A 21,748-nucleotide genomic window follows, 5' to 3' on the forward strand; every position below is an offset into this window, starting at 1 on the left:
ACTGATTTCAAATGATTTTAGAAATTGATGTTGATTTTTTATTAACAATTTGTTTTTTACCTGTTGTTGTTGTTGTTGTTGTTATTATTGCTATAAGAAATGAATTATAAAATGTCACTGAGACCAACATCTTAATACGTAGTAATATTTACTTATTTGTCTTAGTATTAGAATATGCTGAAGGTCTTTTGAAGACTTTTCTTGTTTTTGAACGTTCATTCATTGATGCCATGAATAAATATTACATTAAATTCTATAAACATATATAAAAGTATTATTTTTTTTTATTGAGGATGAAAGTAAAGACCTACACCTATATACATAATGGTCTACACAGTGAAATTATGTATCCCACATTACTAAACATGTCATTAAAAATTATTCTCAGTAAGCCGTGCTTCTGATCACATAGTAAAGCATAGGGTAGCCATGGCGCCTTACTAAGTTATGGCTATGCAGTTGGATCCAGTTCCCTTGCATTAATCAGGCCTCACATGATTTTTCTAAAAAAGGGATATCACCAGCAGGGCTCTGTAAGATACACAAAAGTCATGTTATAGACTTTTAAAGGCTATAGTCATGTTTTAATTAAACAGCTAAAACAGTTAAACCCTAAATATAAATCTAAACACTCAAAATCAATTCACTAAAATGCATCTCTGTCTGGCAAAAGCAAACAGATATAGAGAGTCTTCTTCATCCATCCTGATTACTGAAGTGATTTAGACACAACAGAGGTTTAGATGTCTGGTCTGTCTGGGTTCTCTCATAGGTAGTTGCATATATTTCTTTGGTTGTTCCTCTTCATCTTCTTTGACACATTCTCTCCTCTTCGACCTTCTCCTTCTCTATTTGGCCTCTCTTCATGTCACCAAACATACAAAAGAGCTCACCTGAGTACTTTTTTTTTTTTTTTATCTGTGTATTCAGTGTGAAATACTTTAGAAATATGTGTTAACATTTAAGCTTGCGCTTAGTCCATGAGAACTACATTTCATTTGAGTTGAATTATGCTGAGTGGAATGATGTGTATTGAATGACAAAGTAAGGTTAAGTGTGCTGTTGGATTAAATGTGCTTTTAATGCAAAAGAGTTTAGGTATGAAATTTGTGTGTAGCAGGTGAACATTGCCTAACTTTTAAGAAAAAATATATCATAACTGAAGAAAATATGTATAAAATTTTCTTCAAGGTTTTGGAATTTCTGTGTTAGTGACTGTATAACTAAGATTTTGGTTGATAATCTTCCATTTATTATGCACCACTAAAACAATAGATATATGTATGTTGTTTTTTTAACAAAACCTATAAAGTATCTATAAAGTATCTATAAACTATTCTTTAATTAGTTACTAAAACACTTTAGTCCAAGGGTGGAGATAAAGGCCAAGATGGAGACTACGCCCAGGTGATGAGTCACAGCACTGGCACCTAAAACACAATTTTCATATAAAACATAAAACAATTGCGCAATCTCTTCTACATCTTACATTTTTAAATAATTGCTAACAAGCAGTTTAGTTCAAAGCTAGCTTTCTCAGTACTCAACTCCCTATGTGGACTGTAACAAAACTTTATGTCCCACCATATGCTGACTTCCCTTGATGTCTTGATGGAACATTAACACCTTCAGCTTGTTTGCAGCCAATCAAGGTAGTTATAAAAGTTATTTTATTATCATTTGTAAATAATCTCTTACACTAACTAACAGTTTGTGATTTTTGCTTGTTGTGTTTTTGGTAGAAGATAAATGGTGCTGGTGTTTTCATTAAAAGGTGTGGTCATGAAATGAACTGCAATTTATGTGTTTTTGCATAGAGAGTAAAAAAAAAAAGCTTTAAAAAATCACCTGATCTCTTGACGATATAGGTGGTCTCCATGCCTGCAAGAATGTGGTCATCCAAATGGCAGTGCAGCAGCCACGTTCCCTCAGTGTCTGCCACTATCTCCAGTGTCTGAAATGTGCCTGGAATCAGGTCAAACACATCAGCCCGGTGGGGAAGGTCTGTCTGCTCCATGGAACAGAATTAAAGAAAGATAATTACATTTGGTCAGTTTCTTGTTTTAAAAAATAAATTTCTATTGATGTTATTTATTTGCATCTGAATAATTAAGACTACCATAACTTGTTGTATTTCATTATCACCTTGTAGATGAAGGTCTGGCCATGTAGATGCACTGTGTGCAGATCCACTTCATTACCCAGCGCAAGGAGATACCAGTTTGCTTTCTCCCCTTGCCGCATTTCCACTCCCTGAAGGTTTCCATACACCTTGCCATTAATTGCTGAGAAATCGAAATGAATAGCACAATACTGACGGTGGACCCTCAATTTTGAGTATTTGTAAATAATTGTAAAGGTATAAACATGGGCAGCTGTGGCTCAGGTGGTAGAGCGGGTTGTCCACTAATTGTAGGGTTGGCGGTTCGATTCCTGGCCCACATGACTCCACGTGCCAAAGTGTCCTTGGACACTGAACCCTAAGTTGCTCCCGATAGCAAGTTAGCGCATTGCATGGCAGCTCTGCGACCATTGGTGTGTGTGAGTGTGTGTGTGTGAGTGTGTGAGTATGTGTGTGAGTATGTGTGTGAGTGTGTGTGTGAGTGTGTGTGTGTGAGTGTGTGTGTGAGTGTGTGGGTGAATGAGACACAGTGTAAAGCGATTTGGATAAAAGCGCTATGTAAGTGTGCCATTTACCATTTAAAAGCTATAAAATGAACAGCTATGGTAATAAGTCAAGATAATGAAGGTTAAGAGGTAAAGTCTCACCATGCATTTTATTACTCTCTACAAAGTCGTCATTTCTGATTGGAGGTTTTGAGCTGTTGTAGTAGGTTTGGATGTTTTGCTCCAGGTACCATGACATGTTCTCATCAAAGATAAAGAAAAGAAGAGCGAACTCTCTATCCACATCCAGTCTTTGTCTTCTTTGGTTTAGTATCCCTTTCCTGCAGATCACCAGGGGTCCAATTAGCCCACTGACTGTGTCCTAAATATACAATTCAACAAACGAAAATTTGTCACACCATGTTCAGTTCATAATGTCAAAAATGTATTTATATTCTGGATGCAGTGACTTTAGATATTGTGTATTATTCGTAACTGTATAATATACACTATATGGCCAAAAGCTTTTGAACACTTGACCATCACACCCATATGTGGGCCTTCCTCAAACTCTTGCCATAAAGTTGGAAGCACATAGTTGTATAGGAAGTATTTGTAAGCTGTGGCTTTGCAATTTCCCTTCACTGGAACTAAGAGGCCCAGTATGACAATACCCCTGTGCACAAAGCGAGGTCCATGAAGATATGGTTTGCCAAGATTAGTGTGGCAGAATTTGAGTGGCCTGCACAGAGCCCTGACCTCAACCTCACTGAACACCTTTGGGATTTGGCCATTTAGTGCAATCAGTGAATCAAAATAAATGAACTCTTTTCTGAAGACAGATGGATTTGCAAGCACAAAAGAATAGTTCTTTCTTCACAAAACAAGCACCCATACTGCATTAATCAGGCTGTGACTAAAATGTTTAGCTTCTGATATCTGATGTTTAGCTTTCATTTTTTGTCTGATAAACAGATGCCTGTCACTAGCTTTTTAGAGATTTTCATCAGAATATTAATTCATTTAGTATTTAGTACATTGTAATGCCCATCATTACTCACTGCTGCAAGTCTAATTCACAGTTATTGGTTAAACATAATTTTTTTAAAGCCTATGTTATCATTAAGGTTTTGATCTATAATGACCCATTTAGGCATCGTAGGCATGTGACAGATCGCTGATAAACATGACATACAGTATATAAAGAACAATATATGTAGTTTATAATAAAATCTATGTCAAGGTCCCAATATGTGCATGTATTCATACACTACTCTTAAGAGATCACCTTAATGAAGTCCACAGTAGAGTAGTAAGCAAATGTGATGCAGTTTGGATCGGCGACTCCTGGGCCGGAACTCTCTGGAACAATCCACTGGTACATACTCATGTTTCCTGTAGTTAATGATTACATCAGATTAATTCAAATATGTTTTTATTATATCCAAAATGATATATGTCTCATTACTACTTAGAATTCACAGTATATATAATTATTGGCATGGTCATCTATGCATGATGCATTATCATAACTTCTGCTGCTTTGTCAATCTAAATATTCAATTGAGTAATTGTAATTGTGATATTGCCTGAGGTCTTTACTAAATTGCATTAATATAATTAACTAATGAAATAAAGACTCAGATTGAACTCTACTATATGTTTAAAGCCAATATAAATACATACTAAAACTTTAAGTATACGATATATTTGCAATATTAAATCAGTTAAAAGTAACATTATTTATTAGCCTAAATTGGCTTATGATAGCAAGACCTTTAAAACTTGTTTTATTAAGCAGTGTTGTAGGTTTGGTTTGCAATATGATGTTGAAGATTCCTCACCGGGCAACACAGGTTTTGGATTCTGAGGTGAGGTTTTCACTCCATGAGGCTGGACAGAGTATGGACGGCTAGCCTTATTAAGAAATGTAATATGAAGAACTTCACCGACCTCTGCCCTGATGATTGGACCTAACAAAATATGCCCAAGTACAGACACATAGAGTCATTGGTTTACAGATGACAGTCACACTAGATGACAATTAACTAATGGCAACAAAAGCATTTAGAACAGTTAGAGAACCATAACTTTGTACCCAGTATTTCCAGATGTTTCTCTGAAGACTGCCGCTGCTTCCTGGTGCTGAAGGTGGCATCCGTGTACTCTCTATAAACCACTTTTATATATTTGGAGCCAAGCCTGTTCTCACCAGTCCCCACAAATACACTCCCTGGACTAAGAAGCAAGGCATCCATTACAAGTTCAATAAAGACTGCAACAATAATAAAAACACAAAAAAAACTATATCTGGCAATATAAGGTAATGGAACTTAGGAATAGGAAGTAAAATTATATCTAACAGGTTAGACATCCCAGTAAACACTACTGGATCAATAGTGAGGAAGTAGAAGCTGCATCACACCACCTAAGCATTACCTAGACAAGGCCGTCCTTCAAAACTCAGCTTAAAATCTAGACAGACACTGGTGACAGAAGCCACAGTGAGGCCAACAATCACTCTGAAGGAGTTACAGAGTACAGTGGCTGAGAGTGGAGTGAGGGTGCACCAGACAACTAAGCTATCATGGGTTTAGCTGCTACAGTGCCATGCAAAGTACATTAACTGTCCTTATGCTCCTCTCATATCATGTTCAAAATTTACACACCTTGTTTTCCTGCTCAGCATGAAAGGATGTTTGTGTTTCTGTTTCAACCCCTTTACTGGTAAAAAAAAATAAAATGACATATATATTCTTTTTTCCCCCTCACACTAACTGAATGGGTGAGCTAGTGTTTGGTAGATTTTAGAGCTGTAAGCCAATAAGACAAGTATTTCCATGTATTTTCCTGTAAACCCTGTCTGATTGGTCTTGCCTCCGTTCAGTGAAGATAGAAAATTACAACACGGCCATCTTCTTTGACTGACGTTCAGTTACTGTACATAGTGACAAACTGCTTCATGTGGAAAATTATTTGAGGCTAAAAAAAAAAACTTCAGGGCTACAGCTTTATTGCAGGCCATATTTCAATTAACACCATACCTACAGTGAAATATGTTGGTGAAATATGATGGTTTTATTTTTTGTTAAGATCTGATGACATATAATAAATTCTGACATTGAAAAATTAAATTAAGACTATATTGATTTGGAATAATAAAAAAAAACTGTCTGGAACAGTCTGTTTTATTTGTAATCAAGACAATTCCGATGACTTTTCAGGGGACTGAATACTTTTGAAGTGCACTCTATGTGTTTGTATTGGACATGTGACAGATCAATTTTACTGTGTCAGAAAATATCTGAACTTCCATATAAGGCTTCCAATATGCAAATTCAAACCATGCCTTACCAATTTACTAGTAATAGGAGACAGTCCACATCAGTTTAGGGGTGTTTCAAATTTCCATAGTCACAGAGTAAGGATTTCTTTATAAAATTATAGGTGCTTCTGTTGCATTTTCTGTTGTATAATGACATTCTGTACAAAAGCGCTAAGTCATGCAATTTATTCAATTCAATTTATTCAATTTGTTCAATGCAAAAAAAAAAGAAAAAATTTGGTCATGCCATTTCTGTTGGTCTAGATACCTGAGTTTTCTGTGTGTGTGTCTGTGTGTGTTTGTATATACCTATTCTCCTCTGTAACATTGAAGAGATGGAGCTCCCAGGTGCGATTTGGTGAGTAGTCCCACTCTAGCTCTTCTGCAGAGATGTAGTAGTGTGCTGTGGGAGCAGAGGGAAGAGCAGACAAGTTCTGTCCACAATTCTTCACTCTGTACTGCTGCCTCATCCCTCCCATGTAATGGTCACTCACTTTGCAGCTCACCTCAAAAAGCCCTGTATTCACACACAACCAGACACACATGCACATATAACATATGAACCACCCACAGTTCAACAGGCCAGTGGGTTTAACTAATCCTCTTATACACATCACTGAAGAGCAGCTGAAAGTCTAAAAACAGAAGAGTGATAAGTCAGTGATTCTCTGCACTTTAACATTAAAAGTGCTTTAGAGTGTTTTTACATATAGTTCTTTTTATATTAACCATACTCAGGCCTGTTAAAGTGGACCCAAAAGGAACTAGCTGCAAATGGCCTCAGTGCTTTTGGTGTTCACAGTCCAAGTGGACTCAAAAGGGAACTCAGTTCTCTTTCTGGACCTTTTAGCATTGATGAGATCTCAGAGCACTTGTTCATGCCATTCCTCTTTTACCATAGTTTAACAGTGAATATGTGAATATGTGTAACATTGTATAGTGTCATTCAAAATGCTTGCTTAACATGATGCTATCATTTGGCTGAAATATGATGACATTTTTTGTGTTCATATATGCACATAAACATGCAGAATGATTGATCTGAGACCACTTGGAGCACTGAAATAGACCAAGTGTGAAAACACCCTTAGTCAAAATTATAGCTATAGTGGTTAAGTAAATACAAGAATGCTGGACAATTTTAACTCATTGAACCCAAAAACCATTCCTGCCCATGTATGCAAAACAACAGCATCAGACTATGTACTGGCAAGTGGTATTCATTTAAATGGGTGATGGTGTAAGAGGCTGCGAACACTGCTGGCATCCAGCAGAGAGCAGCAGCAACTCACAGTGAGAGCAGCCATGTGCGAAAACTTGAGTTGCCCAGAATTCTCCAGCAGGCTGATTAACTTGAAATGCCTGCACCTGCCATACAGGATACTTAAGGCCAGCCTTTGACACAGTCTTTCATAGCAATTTTGTAGAAAGGTGACTTGTATGGTATGTATAGTATGAAAAGAAAAGTAAGAATAAAAAAGAAGCTGAAAAGAAAAGCAGCTAGAAAGTGAAAGAGAGAAGGGACAAAAGAGATTTAAGATATGGCCAAGAAAAGAGAAAGAAACTAAGACAAAGATATATGACATCATGGAAAAGAAGAGAGAACTAATGGATAAAAGGCATCTTTGAAACACCCCCCTGGATATTTCTAAGTTGCATGAGCCTAATCACATTTTATTTGTCTGTATTTAGTAAGAAAGATTCCATTGTTTTAGGATGCAATTTTTGTGTCTCTTTTGATTAGTTTTCCCACTTTTTTCCTGACTCTGCATTGCAGGAGTGCCTGCCCCATCTGTAGCCCAATGTACCTGGTAGTGCAGTGGAAGAATGCAGAGTGTGGACATTCCTTATTCGAGTCCCATTCAGGGATGTTTTTCAAAGTGCACATAAACACACCCATACCCTTCTCTTAAACCTTCATCTTACCTATATATAAACCCTGCTTGCTCATTTATTTATAAGCAAGCACAGGTTTTCACTCTGCACTTGGGTCCACACTGAACCATACCATAACAGATGGGGTTAGCATTTTCCCCTGAGCGGTGGTATATTTGTAGTGATTAAAAAAATATTACATATTAGAGAAATATTTAAAAACTGCAAAGTATTAAAAATTAAGTAGAATAATTAAGTAAACACACAGTCTTATGCAGCCTTCCAACTGACTGCTTAATGTGTTACATCCTTTCATGAAATAATTTATAGTTGTCAGGTAGTAGTTTATAAAATTTTATGTTTTCACAGTGCTTTTCCAGCACCACGTTACAAAGCTATTAACAAAGCTACATAAGCTGCACTATTTGGCAATAATGCAAATTCACATAGTTCACTAAACATGACTTTCATGCTTGCAATTTTTTTTTACACTGAATGTCTGACACAAAACAGGTGTTTTGGGTTAATTCCATTTAGTTGTTTGAAATTTTGCTTTAAATGAAATTAATTTATTCCTCGTCAACAGCAACCTTATCCTACTCATCTGAAGTATCACCTGGTGTATCTGGAGCCTATCCTGGGAACACTGGGTGCAAAGTGAAAATGGACCCTGCCAGACCTTCAGTAGTGCACAACTATACACCAACATTCACATACATCTATGGACAATTTAATGTATTCACCAATCCACCTATCAGCCCCTGATTGAATGGTGGGAAGAAGCTGGAGAACCAGACAAATTATCATTTTAAAGAAAAACATTAGTATAAGCAAATTTACCAAAGGCATGACTGACCGGTTTTATTTGGTTGCATGAAAACCCTGACAGCAGTGTGTGGAAACACAGCGAGAGTGTCGCGGGTGATTCCGTCTCTGCTGAAGGTGTTTCCCTGGAAGTAAATCCCATGCATATCCACATCTGTGCCAAGTCCTAGGACATGCCATCTGACCCGTTCACTCACACACATCTCCAGTCCTGGTAGATTCCCGTACATGTAGCCATTCACCGCTGTACCACATCGACGATGAAACGCACAGATCAAACTAGCCAGCATGTAATATCATATTTTCATATTGTAATTAATGAAAACCAGATTGCCTAAAAGAAATTAAAATGTTGAATGATTCAAAACCTTTAACAACTCCCATGTTTTCACATTGAAAATGAAACTTAAAATTCAGTTCTATGAGTTGAGTAAGTGAAATGAATGTGTATGCTACCATGCATTTTGTTGCTCTCCTGAAATCCCTCATTCTCTGGGTCTGATTCATTTGTCCCATATGTCTGAATGTTCTTCTTCAGATACCAGCTCAGGTTTTCATCCATCATAGTGAAGAGCAGGAAGAACTCTTTGTCCACATTTTTCTCATATTATCAGCAAAGAATTAAAAAAATTTTAAAAATATATTATTGGAAATGTTCGTATTCCTAAATGCATATAATTTTCTTGGTATTCCCTTGGTATATGCAGTAAACTGTAGAGAATATAATACCTGAGTATTATTGGAGCTCAGTGTACCTCTCTTACACACAAGTAGAGGTCCAAAGAGGCCAGAGTTGGTGTCTCTGATGGGGTCACTTGAGGAGAAGTACAGGTAAGAGATGCAGTCCTGATCAGTCTTAGATGGTCCCTCTCTCACATGCCACGTGTAGTTGAAGGAATCCCCTGACTTCACGTGAGATCCATTTTTTTCTGTATCTAAAAATCAAATATAAAAGACACCAAGCATGATAAACCTGGAAACCTACCTATTCATCTCTCTCTCTCTCTCTCTCTCTCTCTCTCTCTCTCTCTCTATATATATATATATATATATATATATATATATATATATATATATATATATATATACAAATGTTTGAATTCCTCATTGACTCCATGCATTTTAATTACATTGAAATACTAATTATATCTTTATAAGTGACCGGCAATTTACAAAAAGTATCACTATTTTTACAGCATTTCAGGGTGCACTTCCGTACAGTATTATTGCACCTTGTGGTCAATAATGGGAACTGCAACATGCGTTAATAGAGGCCATAAGAGCAGGGGCAATTTTACTGGGGGAAAGAATTATATGTAATACATTTCCATAAAAAAGGCAAACTGTAAGTGCATACACTGTGTCTAAAAACCAGAACCATTTCTATTGTAAGATATATTGCAAATATTAGGAGATGGAAAGAAGGATTATTCTGTGGATAATGTCCACACATCAAAAATACATATGAAGTACTTTTCCCATGAAAAGGTTGAGGAAAAGAACAATCATGTCTCCCTTTTAAAATTCCTGAACTTTTTGGGCTTGTTTCAGATTGTGTGGTTTCTGAGATGTAGTTGGGCTGGACGTTCTGCTGAAACCTATAAACACTGGTTAATTATTATACCTCAAACACAACTGAACAAGGGTTAGCTGAACAAAGGATACCATGTCCTTCTTCTTCTAATACCACTCAAAAACAAGCTGCTAATTTGTATGCTGGATGACTGTATGTTGTCATCTCTCAACTGCAATTAAGGGATTACTCAAAAAAATTCACTAGATACAGTAGTAGTTTGTAGCATAAGCCTCTTGACCTTTCTGTATGAGGTTATGGCCTTATTAATGTTGTCCAGCCCCAATAAAATGTATGGTCACGAGCCAGGACTGATCAAATCAAATTACAACAATACATGGATATATGGATACAGTAAATAGCTATTTTTGCACAATGACTGCCAACACACCACCTGAAGTCAGTTCATATTTAATACCAGTGCCTTAATTTAAATCATTTCATTTTTACTTTTAAGTACTAGGTTACATTTAAAGTGGGAATACTTTTTAACTTTAACTTCAGTTTATTTGTTACCAGATGTTTCTCATGTAAAATATAGGATAAAGATGAAATTACAGCAGCAAAATATAACTGGGAAATGAAGGAAGAAGATGCTTGGTTGTGGTTCTGTATCATTGTCTTCTTACCATCCTCATATTGAGCTCCCTCAGATGACTTTGTATACTGGAGGCCATGGGGCTGGATACTGTAATTTCTATCAGCTTTGTTCAGAAATGTGACTTGTAAAGTATCCCCAACCTCAGCTCTTAGTACAGGACCTGAAGAGAAACAAAAGCAAATAGTAGAGAACAGGGCAATAGAAATATCAGTAAAACAGAACATTTCAAAATCTCCCTATTTGAATGATACTACTGTATCTGAATGATATGGAAATATAATTACTGTATCTGTGACATTTTATATGTTTGGAATGTAAATCATGATCTCTGGTTACAACCCCCATACTGTTTTTATATAACAATAATAATGTTTTCATTCATATCATTATTTATTCCCATAACTGGCGAACCTTTATATACCAAATACTACCAAATAATGTAAAAAAGGGATGTCTACCTAGTATGCCCAGGTGTGCATCCGTGCTGCTCTTTTCCACAAATGTTTCATCTGTGTATGCTCTATATACCACCTTTGTATATTCTCCACCGAGATGACCATTACCCTTCCCAAAATACAACTCTGAATGCCTAAGAAGAGTAAAAAAAAAAAGAATGCTGATAGAGTATAGCATTTGAATGATGCAAGAGGAAATTCTAGACAAAAACTGTACAGGTAGTCAACAAAGTTTGACATTAGGATGATATAATGTCATTATGAAATAGAAACAAGAAAATGAATTGAAACTAGTGCAGCTCCATACCTCTTATTTTCAGTTAGTGAAAGGTTAGTCAGACTGTCTATCCCTGATGGGGCGTAGTTCCATCGAACCAGCTCAGCAGCAATGAAGTACTTCCTCACTGTCCCATTCAGAGGAATGACAGAGTTTGTCTCACCAGCACACAGTGAAACATTGAACAGTGCCTGCATACCATCTGCACACAAACACCACTACTATATCCAGCATGACAACACAGCTGAGTAGACATGCAACACTCACACAGTTTTACTTAACAATCCAGCTTAGTGCACACAATGCATGTATTTTTTTTTGTTTGTTTAAGGCAAAAGAAAATGTATATCTGTGGAAATGTTGTTCCAGTCATGGTAATACTGTCATCTCATGATGGTACTTCCACAGAATATACAGTGGATATAAAAAGTCTACACACCCAAATGTCAGGCTTTTGTGAAGTAAAAGAATGACACTATGATAAATTGTGTTAGATCTTTTCCTACCTTTTCCCACCTTTTTCCCCACCAATATGAAATTGCAAAGTATACAAATAAGTGAAAAAAACAATAAAAACTTTTTAGGGAAAAAAGAAAAAAGTTACAGTAACATAGGTACATAAGTGTGCACACCCCTAAACTAATACTTTGTTGAAGCACCATTTGATTTTATTGCACCACTGTCTTTTTGGGTAAGAGTCTATCAGGTTGGTACATCTTGACCTGGCAATATTTTCCCACTCTTTCTTGCAAAAGCATTCAAGATCCATAAAATTGTACGGGCATCTCCTGTGCACAGCCTGCTTCAGATCACCCCACAGATTTTTTGTTGGATTCAGTTCTGGGCTCTGGCTTGGTCATTTAAAAGCATCTTCTTTTGATTAAACCATTCCTTTGGTGATTTGGATATATGCTTTGTGTCACTGTTGTGCTAGAAGGTGAAACTCATTTTCATTTTCAGCTAACTAGCAGACACCTGGAGGTTTTGCACTAAAATCGACTGGTATTTGTAGCTATTCATGATTCCCTCCACCTTGATAAAAGCCCCAGGTCTGGCTGAAGAAAAGCAGCCCTAAAACATGATGCTGCCACAACCATGCTTCACTGTGGGTATGGTGTTCTTTTGGTGATGTGCTTTTTTTGCACCAAACATACCTTTTTGAATTATGGACTTATTATACTTTTTGGAATTGGTCTCATCAGACCATAACACATTTTGTCACATGGTTTGGGGTGATTTAGTTGAGCTTGGATGCTTTTTGTGAGAAAGGGCTTCCGTCTAGCCGCCCTACCCCAAAGCGTGGACATGTAAAGAATACGAGAGATTGTTGTGACATGCAGAGAGTAATCAGTACCTGTCAGATATTCCTGCAGCTCCTTTAATGTTGCCGCAGGTCAATTGGCAGCCTCCCTGTTAAGGTTTTTTTTTTCTTGTCCTTTTATAAATTTTGGAGGAATGTCCTGTTCTTGGTAATGTCACTGTGGTGCTCCATTTTCTCCACTTGATGATGATGGCCTTCACAGTGTTCCGTGGTACAGTCACATCCCCAATTATAAAAGGGTGTGCACATATGTAACCGGGTCATTGTAACTTTTTTATTTTTCCTATTTTTTCCTAAAATGTTTCGGATTGTTTTTCACTTATTTTTTTTACATTGTAATTTTGCATTGAGGGTGGAAAAAGTTCTGACATGATTTATCTAGGTTTTGTTTTTTTTTGTTTTTGTTTTTTACAGCACAAAAACATGCTATTTTAACAGGGGTGTGTAGACTATCAACTGTACATACACAATATGGGAGAAATATTCTTATAAAATACACTAAAACACAGTTTTCAAAATAATAGTCTGCTTTACTTCCGACAATGAATGTTTAAAAAATAAGAATTTTTAAAAAGTACAAATTCTGTTCCACAATTTTTAAATAATTTATTTGTTTTTTATTTGTTTATTGATGTTTCAGAAACCCACTTTTTAAAATGTATTTTACGATATTCATAATATATTGTCTAAATAACAATAAATATAGTTGCAATATAAATAGTTTGCATATCTGTTTATAAATGCAATATAACTCATCTCTGATCATATGATTGCAAATCTTTTTAAACCAACCCAGCTGCAATATTCAATCCTCCCGACCCAAGTACTCCATGTGCATTCTTCCCAACTTCTAAGTCTAGTAAGTTGTTTGTCCAATCTTCTGACATATTTGTTACGATTTGTACAAATACCACCTTTGTCATGGAAGAACAGGATACACACACCTTTTATAACAATGTGGAATTCTATTTATTTTGTAGATAAATGATAAAATAGATGCACGTTTTCTTTTTTCAGACAAAATTTATGGGGATTGTAGTAAACACAGTATCTGTATCTATGTCATGCATTCTTGAAGATACTTTCAAATGAAAGCTAAAAGTGTACCTTCCTCAAAGCTAAAACTGTACCTTGCATATGGCTGTTAACCTGACAGTTCAGCAGCCATCTTCCTAGTGTTAAGGGCTCCATCTCTGCAGTCATGAAAGAGGCAGGAAACAGGCTGACACTGTCGACACGATGTCCTTGAATCAGCAACGTCTGCCCATGAAAATATGCCGAGTGGATGTCCACCTCATTGCCCATGCCAATAAAATGCCATGAAACTTTTTTGTTTTGGCACATCTCAATCCCAGGAAGGTTCCCATACACATATCCATTAATAGCTATAAAATAAGATGAAGAATGATATTCTATGGATAGTTTTTTCTGATCGTTGTTTTTTTGTTTGTTTGTTTGTTTGTTTGTTTGTTTTTTTAGAATTTTACCTCTGGTTATGACATTTACAAAAACTGACCCAAAGATAGGTATACAGTCCAAAGAAACACTTACCATTTATCTGGTTAGAGCGTTTGAAATCAGGATCAGAGTGGTTGACATTAGCTGGATCCAAACAGAATGTTTGGATGTTTTCATCTAGGTACCAGCTCAGGTTTTCATTCACCACGGTGAATAATAGGAGGAAGTCCTTATCAACATCTGTCCTTAGTACCTGAGAGTTGGTAAACACTGATGATACCTGGGAATAGTTCACTTCGGAAACAGGCTGCAGGATTCCTGATTGAAACAGACCATGGATATTAGGGGTTGTAAATTAATAGAAATAGAATATTTGGCATTATTTGGATTGACCAGAAAATGTATCCTAAATGAATACAAATACAAATTCAAACAAAATTCAGGGGAAAAAAGTTAACAGTGGTGTAACACTAATTCATCCATCCATTTCTGTACAGCTTGTCCTACACAGGGTCGTGGGGAGCCTGAAGCCTATCACAGGGGACACCCTGGCATCATGGCATAAGGTGGGGGACACCCTGGATTGGATGCCAACCCATCACAGAGCACAATTGCACACAAACTCACACACCCATTCACACACTATGGAAAATTTGGAAATGCCAATCAGCCAACAATGTATGTCTTTGCACTGGAGGAGGAAACCAGAGTACCCAGAGGAAACCCCTGAAGCACGGGGAGAACATGCAAACTCCGCGCACACATGGCAGAGGCCAAAGTGACCCTCCAACCCTGGAGGCACATGGCAAAAGTGCTAACCACTAACCCCCTGTAACACAAATTCATTTTTAAAATACAATAAATCTTGTACATTCATTGCACGTGTTTTTCGTAATTTATAAATAATCAATCTCCAACATTATTAAAATAAAATGTTCTCAAAAAATCATATGGGTATTATAATGAAATACCACTTAAAGGATCCCATGTAAACCAGTGTGTCCCAGGTTTATAATATATTCTGATAAGGTGTCCAGAGAACATTTGTAATCTTTCTGGAATGCAAAATAAACCTAAAAAAAAAAAAAAAAGTAAATCTGGAAAAACATTATTAGATGTTATTACTGTAGCCTAAAAAACATATTGTATTAAGTTATTATTGTAGCCTAAGTTTTGTGATTTGGGATAGACATCACTATTTTGAAACAGTTATCCTGCTTATTCAGCCATATTACATTAAAGCTTGTCAGAAAGTTCCACAGGGTGTGTTAGTTAAAACACACACACACACACACACACACACACACACACACACACACACACACACACACACACACACACACTTCTGATGTAGATCATGCCCACTTCTGATTTAAATCTGAGTGTGAAAAGAGATATCAATATTTTAAGCACTGGACAGATACAGATAATGTCCTTGGCTTTTACCCCTAATAATAGTCTTACTTAATGAACAATGAAACCAGAGACACAATAGTCAAATTACTACCACTTGTCTATAGATATACATTGGCCCAGGAAATCTGTTTAAATTTTATACCAATATGACGTAAAAGTTTTGTTTTTTGTTTTGTAAAAGAAAACTAAATTATTAGCAAAATAAATGGTATTTCCCAAAACAAACACACAAAAGCCCTTCACATGCTTGTATATCCCCCCCTCCCCGTTGACAGAGGTGTGCATATAGTGTAAGTGAATGGAAATAATGGAAGGGAATGTTCAATAACTCCATTGTTTCATGGCTGAGAGCTGTACATTTCCTGCAAGTCAGATATACATGGATATACATTGAAAATTTTATAGCAATATGATATGAAAGTTATGTTAGAATACCAAGTATGTCTTACTTGTATGCCTTATCTCAGTGATTAAGTGTTAGTTACTAGGTGTTTACACTGTATACTGTATGTGAATGCCTGGAAACAACAAATGAGTGTCATTTGAAATACTCATCATTTGAAATGAAAGTACCTTTCTTGCAAGTTAGCAGGGCTCCTATAAGTCCAGAAGAGATGTCTTTGAAAGCAATCACATGTGAATGGTAAGCCCAAGTCAGACAGTTGGGATCTCCCTGAGTGGGAGCAAACTCTGGCTTTACTGTCCACCTATAAGTATAATTTCCACCAGGAGGAACATTGTCATCCTGCTTCTTTGCTCCAGAGGTCCCATCTGGATATAGGGCTCCTAGTACACATAAAATAAAATTAGTCCTAGCATTGCAGTCTTCTAAATATGGGATATCACTGGTAAAGATATCAGTTAAGAGGTAATAGGTTTGAGTTAAGAGGTTATGCTGATTGAGGTATACTGTTGAACAAGCTCTTCTTTTTTGGCAATTGAATATCAGCAACTTTCAACATGCCTTCATAAACTGCCCTTCAGTCTCAAGATAATACATTTTGCCAGTGTAGAATGTTAGCTCATTATGAGGTTGGCTTCAGTTCAGTGTCCCTCTGCCCAAAGGAGTAACAATGGCACTAACTGAGCTCCGACTTTATGGCTACAGGACTTCCTCTATATTAGGTGTCAGTGTACTAGAAAAAAAAAACCTATTGACTAAGAAACAATAAAAGATAAAGAAAAAGCCTAGTCATTTCCAAGACCTTATCAAGTTTAGTCTACATCATATGAATAAAACTGAAGAAATAGGATGTCCTACATAGAAGATAATGACTGCATTATGACGCAAAACATCTTTCATGATTATTCACATTACTGGAATCCTGTTTTCTTCAAAGGAAGGTGTTTTGTTTTCAAGTAACAAAACCAAACCACAGTTACCACAGTTGGCCCTGAGCATGAAGCTGATCTACTAAATAAATGTTTCATTGCATTGACTTCATTCTGCTTTATTGCTGTTGAATTTTAAAACCAAATATTTTTAAAGTTTATTCAATGTGTTTTAAAAAGATTATTATTTTTTAAATAACATTTTACCCTCTGAGTCCTTCTCGTAGTGGACTCCGTGTGGGTGAATTGAATATCTTCTGGAGGCAAAGTTCTTCAGGTGGATCACTATGACGTCTTCAACCTCAGCCCGAATTACAGGCCCCAGGTAACCCAGCCAAATGGGTTTGAGGATCTCCTGTGTGTATGTCGCATCTGTGTACTGCCTATATATGGCTTTCTTATACACATGGCCAATCCGATGGGGACCTTGAAGCAGGAACAGAGATGCGTGTCTAGAACACAACAAACAACACAATGGTTTCTAATATTAGTATTATTTTCAGCATAATAAGCATGAAATAAAGGATGTCAATGCTTCTAAAAATCTAAATGAAACGTGAAAGTAAAACTAAACGTGGTTTATATAACCACATTTGTATATGTGTGGATATGTGTGCATATGCGGTATGTATGTGCATATGTATCTTGTTACATATTTGACTTACATTAATAATTGACATAAATATTTTGGAGCAAAAGAACTGGTCTAAGATAAGGTAATCATGTCAGAATATGTGTATTAATGGCATTAAAAGGCAAAACCTGACACTACATTAGCCTGCATTGAGTTGTTCATTTGAAAGGGAACATGACAATGAATTGTGTACCTGAAACTGAACCAGACAAGTGGTTATACATATTAAATGGTCTTTAAAGTGCATCTATTTTTTCTTATATGTATTGCAAACTGATTATAAGAATAAAATTCAGGGGTGGAAAATACCATACTGCATGTAATTATAATTTTGGGGCATTAACAATCTAAGGAAAACTTTTATACTCCTGATATTTTTATTTAAACCTTCAAATATAAAAGGTCTTTCTTCCCTCATCTGGTCAGTGAGAATATTTTTAAAAGTATAGCAACATTTTAACTGTCACTTAACTGCATTTTGTGATTAAGTACTTTTTAATTGAGTAAGATTTTAACGCTATCTCTAAATTACTTTCCCTTAAGTAGGGGATAATTTCTCAGTCCTTGATTACTTAATTTTAGCTTTTAAGAATCTTAAATGTGCTAATTTATTTTGAAACACACACACACACACACATTAACAAATAACAAATTTGTTAACAAATAACAAAAAACAAGTTTCATATTATTCAATAACATATTGCCTTTTTAATCATATCACATAACACCTTATCTCAGTGTTTGTTTTATGTAGTGCTGTGTGATATAATGATATAATATTGATATATTGAGCCAAGCTTGATATAATAATAAAATACTGCGAAAAAATTACAAAATATTGAAACTCACTCATCCTGAGTAAATGGTTTCCCAGTGATGTGGTTATAACCACCTGGCGCATAATCCCAGTTTTCTTCTCTTATCCCGATGAAGAAGGTTCTTGTGATGCCTTCATTTTGTCCAACGAGAGTGCAAAAACTGATTAAACTAAATAAACACCACCGATTTATATGAAAGTCCATAGTGTGGACTGCAGCGTGTTGGCTATGAGGTGCACTGAAAGGTAAGAATGCTGAGGAGGGTGACAGATGACAGAAAGGTTCAGCCTGTGTGAAACATGAAACATCCCAAAAGCATGAGGAAACTGAGCCCCGCACAGCAAGCAAGGACCAATAAGAGAGAAAACCTGTATCATAGGCTAATATTTATAGCGGCGTTAAATTGCTTAATGTTGTTTAAATTTCATACTTTCCACATACTGACATGCATATGCTTGCTTCTTGTATTAAGTGCAAGTTAAAGATTGATCCTTTGTATAAGCACTATAGCCTATAGCTACAATCAATATAAAAAGTCTACACAACCATGTTAAAATGGCAGGTTTTTGTGACGTAAAAAAAAAAAGAAACCAAGATAAATCATGTCAGAACTTTTTCCATCCTCAACGTAAAATTACAACGTACAAAATTTAAATGAAAAACAATCGAACATTTTAGAGAAAAATAGGAAAAATTTAAAAAGTTACAATAACCTAGTTGCATACATGTGCACACCCCTAAACTATATTTTGTTGAATCACCTTTTGATTTTGATTTCACTCAGTCTTTTTGGGGAAGAGTCTATCAGCATAGCACATCTTTGACTTGGCAATATTTTCCCACTCTTTCGTGCAAAAAACTTTCTAGATCCATCAAATTCTAAGGGCGTCTCCTGTGCACAGTTTGCTTCAGGTCATGACACAGATTTTTAGTTGTATTCATAAACATTGATCTTCTTTTGGTAAACGCATTCCTTTGTTAATTTGGATGTATGCTTTGGGTTATTGTCATGCTGAGTGAAATGCCTTTTAATCTTCATCTTACTAGCAGGTTTTGGACTAAAATTGACTGGTATTTCCCACCACCTTGATAAAAGCCCCAGTTCTGGCATGATGCTGCCACCACCATGCTGCACCGTGAGTATGGTGTTCTTTTGGTGATGTGCTTTTTTTCACCAAACATACCTTTTGGAATTGTTGAATTATTATACCTTTCAGAATTGGTCTCATCAGACCATAAAACATTTTGCCACATGGGTTGGGGTGATTTAGTTGAGCTTGGCTGTTTTTTTGGTTGTTTTTTTTTTTGCGAGAAAGGGCTTCTGTCTTGCCACCTTACCCCACAGCCCAGATATGTGAAGAATACAAGAGATTTTTTGTCACATGCAGAGAGTAAACAGTACTTCTCAGATATCCCAGCAACTCCTTTAATGCTGTTGTAGGTCTGTTGGCAGCCTGCCTGGTAATTGGTAATTTTTTGTCTTGTACTTTTGTCAATTTTGGAAGGATGTCCTGTTTTTGTTCACGTCATTGTGGTGCTCCATTTTTTCTATTTGTTGGTGATGGCCTTCATGGTGTTCCATGGTACATCTAATGTTTTGGAAATTCTTGTATACCCCTCACCTGATCGATACCTTGTGACAAGTGAGATTTTTACAGGGGTGTGTAGACTTTTTATATCCATTCATTGTATATGATTAAAATTCACTTCATCCATGGGAAGTAAACTTTTTTGTTCATTATACTGTATATTCCCAGTTTTAAAAATTTTTTGCAGGTTGACACCTGTGTTGTATTTTTTTTTTAAAGAGTCATTTGTTTCCTGCATAATATAAACAAAAAAATATGTCTGTCTGTGTGTAAGTTGTGCATGTTCTCTCTGTGTTTGGTGGGTTTTTGTCTAGTTCTACTGTTTCTTCCCAGATTAGCTACTTTAAATTTTCCTTAGGTGTGAATGTGTGTATGCATGATGTTCTGCAATGGACTGGTGTCCCATCCAGGGTGAATTCTCCCATCTTGCACCCAGTGTAACCGGGAGTGGCACCAGAATTACCTTGAGCAGAATATAGCAGTTAAGAAGATTAATGAAAGAAAGAATTAAGTAAATGTTTTAGCATATTTTAGCATTTGTTAAAATTTTAGCATATGCCCTGATATGTCCTGAGAGCAAAGCAATTAATTGCTAATTAAGTTGAACTGTCATTTAAAAGACTCAGTCTGATGGAAAGGAGTGAAAATGAAGGCTATGGAGAATCCTAAGGGAGCTAAAGATAATGAGTTTCATAACAGGAATTTAGGATGTAAAATTATATCAAAGAGCTTGGATATCCTAGTAAACACTGTTGGATCAATAGTGAGGAAGTGGAAGCTGCATCAAACTACCCAAGCACTACTAGTCCTGGCCCTCCCTCAAAACTTAACTTAAAAACAATATAGAGACTAGTGAGAGAATCTACAGAAAGGCTCTCCGGACACTTTTCATCCTCAAAACCTGGGCTTCTTGTCAAAACTGAAGAGAGAATGGATGGAGCAAAATACAGGGGATATTACAAAGTAACCTGCTTCAGGCTGATAAATAAATAAATAAATAAATAAATAAAGCAAGCATCAGAGAAACTTCACCTTTCAGTTAGACAATGGTCCCAAACACAAAGAGAGAGTAGTTAAAAAGTGGCCAAGTCCACATCTGAATCTCACTGAGAATTGTAGTCAACAAACAACATCCAACCAATCTGATGAAGCTGGAGCAAATCTGACAAGAAGAATGGGTGAAAATCACCTCCAAACAAATGCAAACAATGCTGGTAAATAATGAATTCTGACTTTACAATTTTTTTTAAATTTACTTTAAGAGCGTATTGGTTTGCAGTAAAAATACAGGCTGGAACAATTTGTGTGTCATTTGGAATCTGACAACTTTTAAGGGGGTTGAACCAATCTGCAAATGTAATTTTAAAAAAAGCAATCTCAGTATTTAGATATTACATTGGTAGCAGTTAGCCATGTTAGCCAGCAAATAGTATATTGAACTAAATCAACACCTTAAAACTGAATAGAGATAAAGAAAAAATGACCATAGCGAATGTTCTGCATCAGAGGAATTAATTGCACCATGTGTGCAGGAATATTATCTAATAGATTCCTATACCACAAACCTCAAACCTGCCCATACAATACAGAGTGTCTAATATAATTTTTGAGTAACCAGGTACGAAAACATACAGATTATTTT

The 21,748-nt window shown here is 36.1% G+C and overlaps 1 protein-coding gene across 1 annotated transcript; it reads right to left on the reverse strand.

Moving 5' to 3' along the window:
• On the reverse strand, positions 1 to 21,745 carry LOC108276644 (ferroxidase HEPHL1). The gene is made up of 19 exons (XM_047160637.2): positions 18,549 to 21,745; positions 17,273 to 17,517; positions 16,307 to 16,519; positions 14,411 to 14,635; positions 13,990 to 14,244; positions 11,569 to 11,740; positions 11,265 to 11,395; positions 10,835 to 10,966; positions 9,362 to 9,567; positions 9,089 to 9,233; positions 8,664 to 8,876; positions 6,242 to 6,449; positions 4,706 to 4,845; positions 4,452 to 4,580; positions 3,896 to 4,002; positions 2,770 to 2,989; positions 2,146 to 2,285; positions 1,849 to 2,008; positions 1 to 1,430 (listed from the first exon to the last, which is right to left on the reverse strand). The coding sequence occupies exons 1-19, from the start codon at positions 18,719 to 18,721 to the stop codon at positions 1,345 to 1,347; spliced, it is 3,300 nt and encodes a 1,099-aa protein (XP_047016593.1). The 5' UTR covers positions 18,722 to 21,745; the 3' UTR covers positions 1 to 1,344.
• Between the last annotated feature and the right edge of the window lie 3 nt (positions 21,746 to 21,748).

The sequence above is a fragment of the Ictalurus punctatus genome, chromosome 16 (assembly GCF_001660625.3).
Source record: "Ictalurus punctatus breed USDA103 chromosome 16, Coco_2.0, whole genome shotgun sequence".
In the NCBI taxonomy this organism is placed as follows: domain Eukaryota; kingdom Metazoa; phylum Chordata; class Actinopteri; order Siluriformes; family Ictaluridae; genus Ictalurus; species Ictalurus punctatus.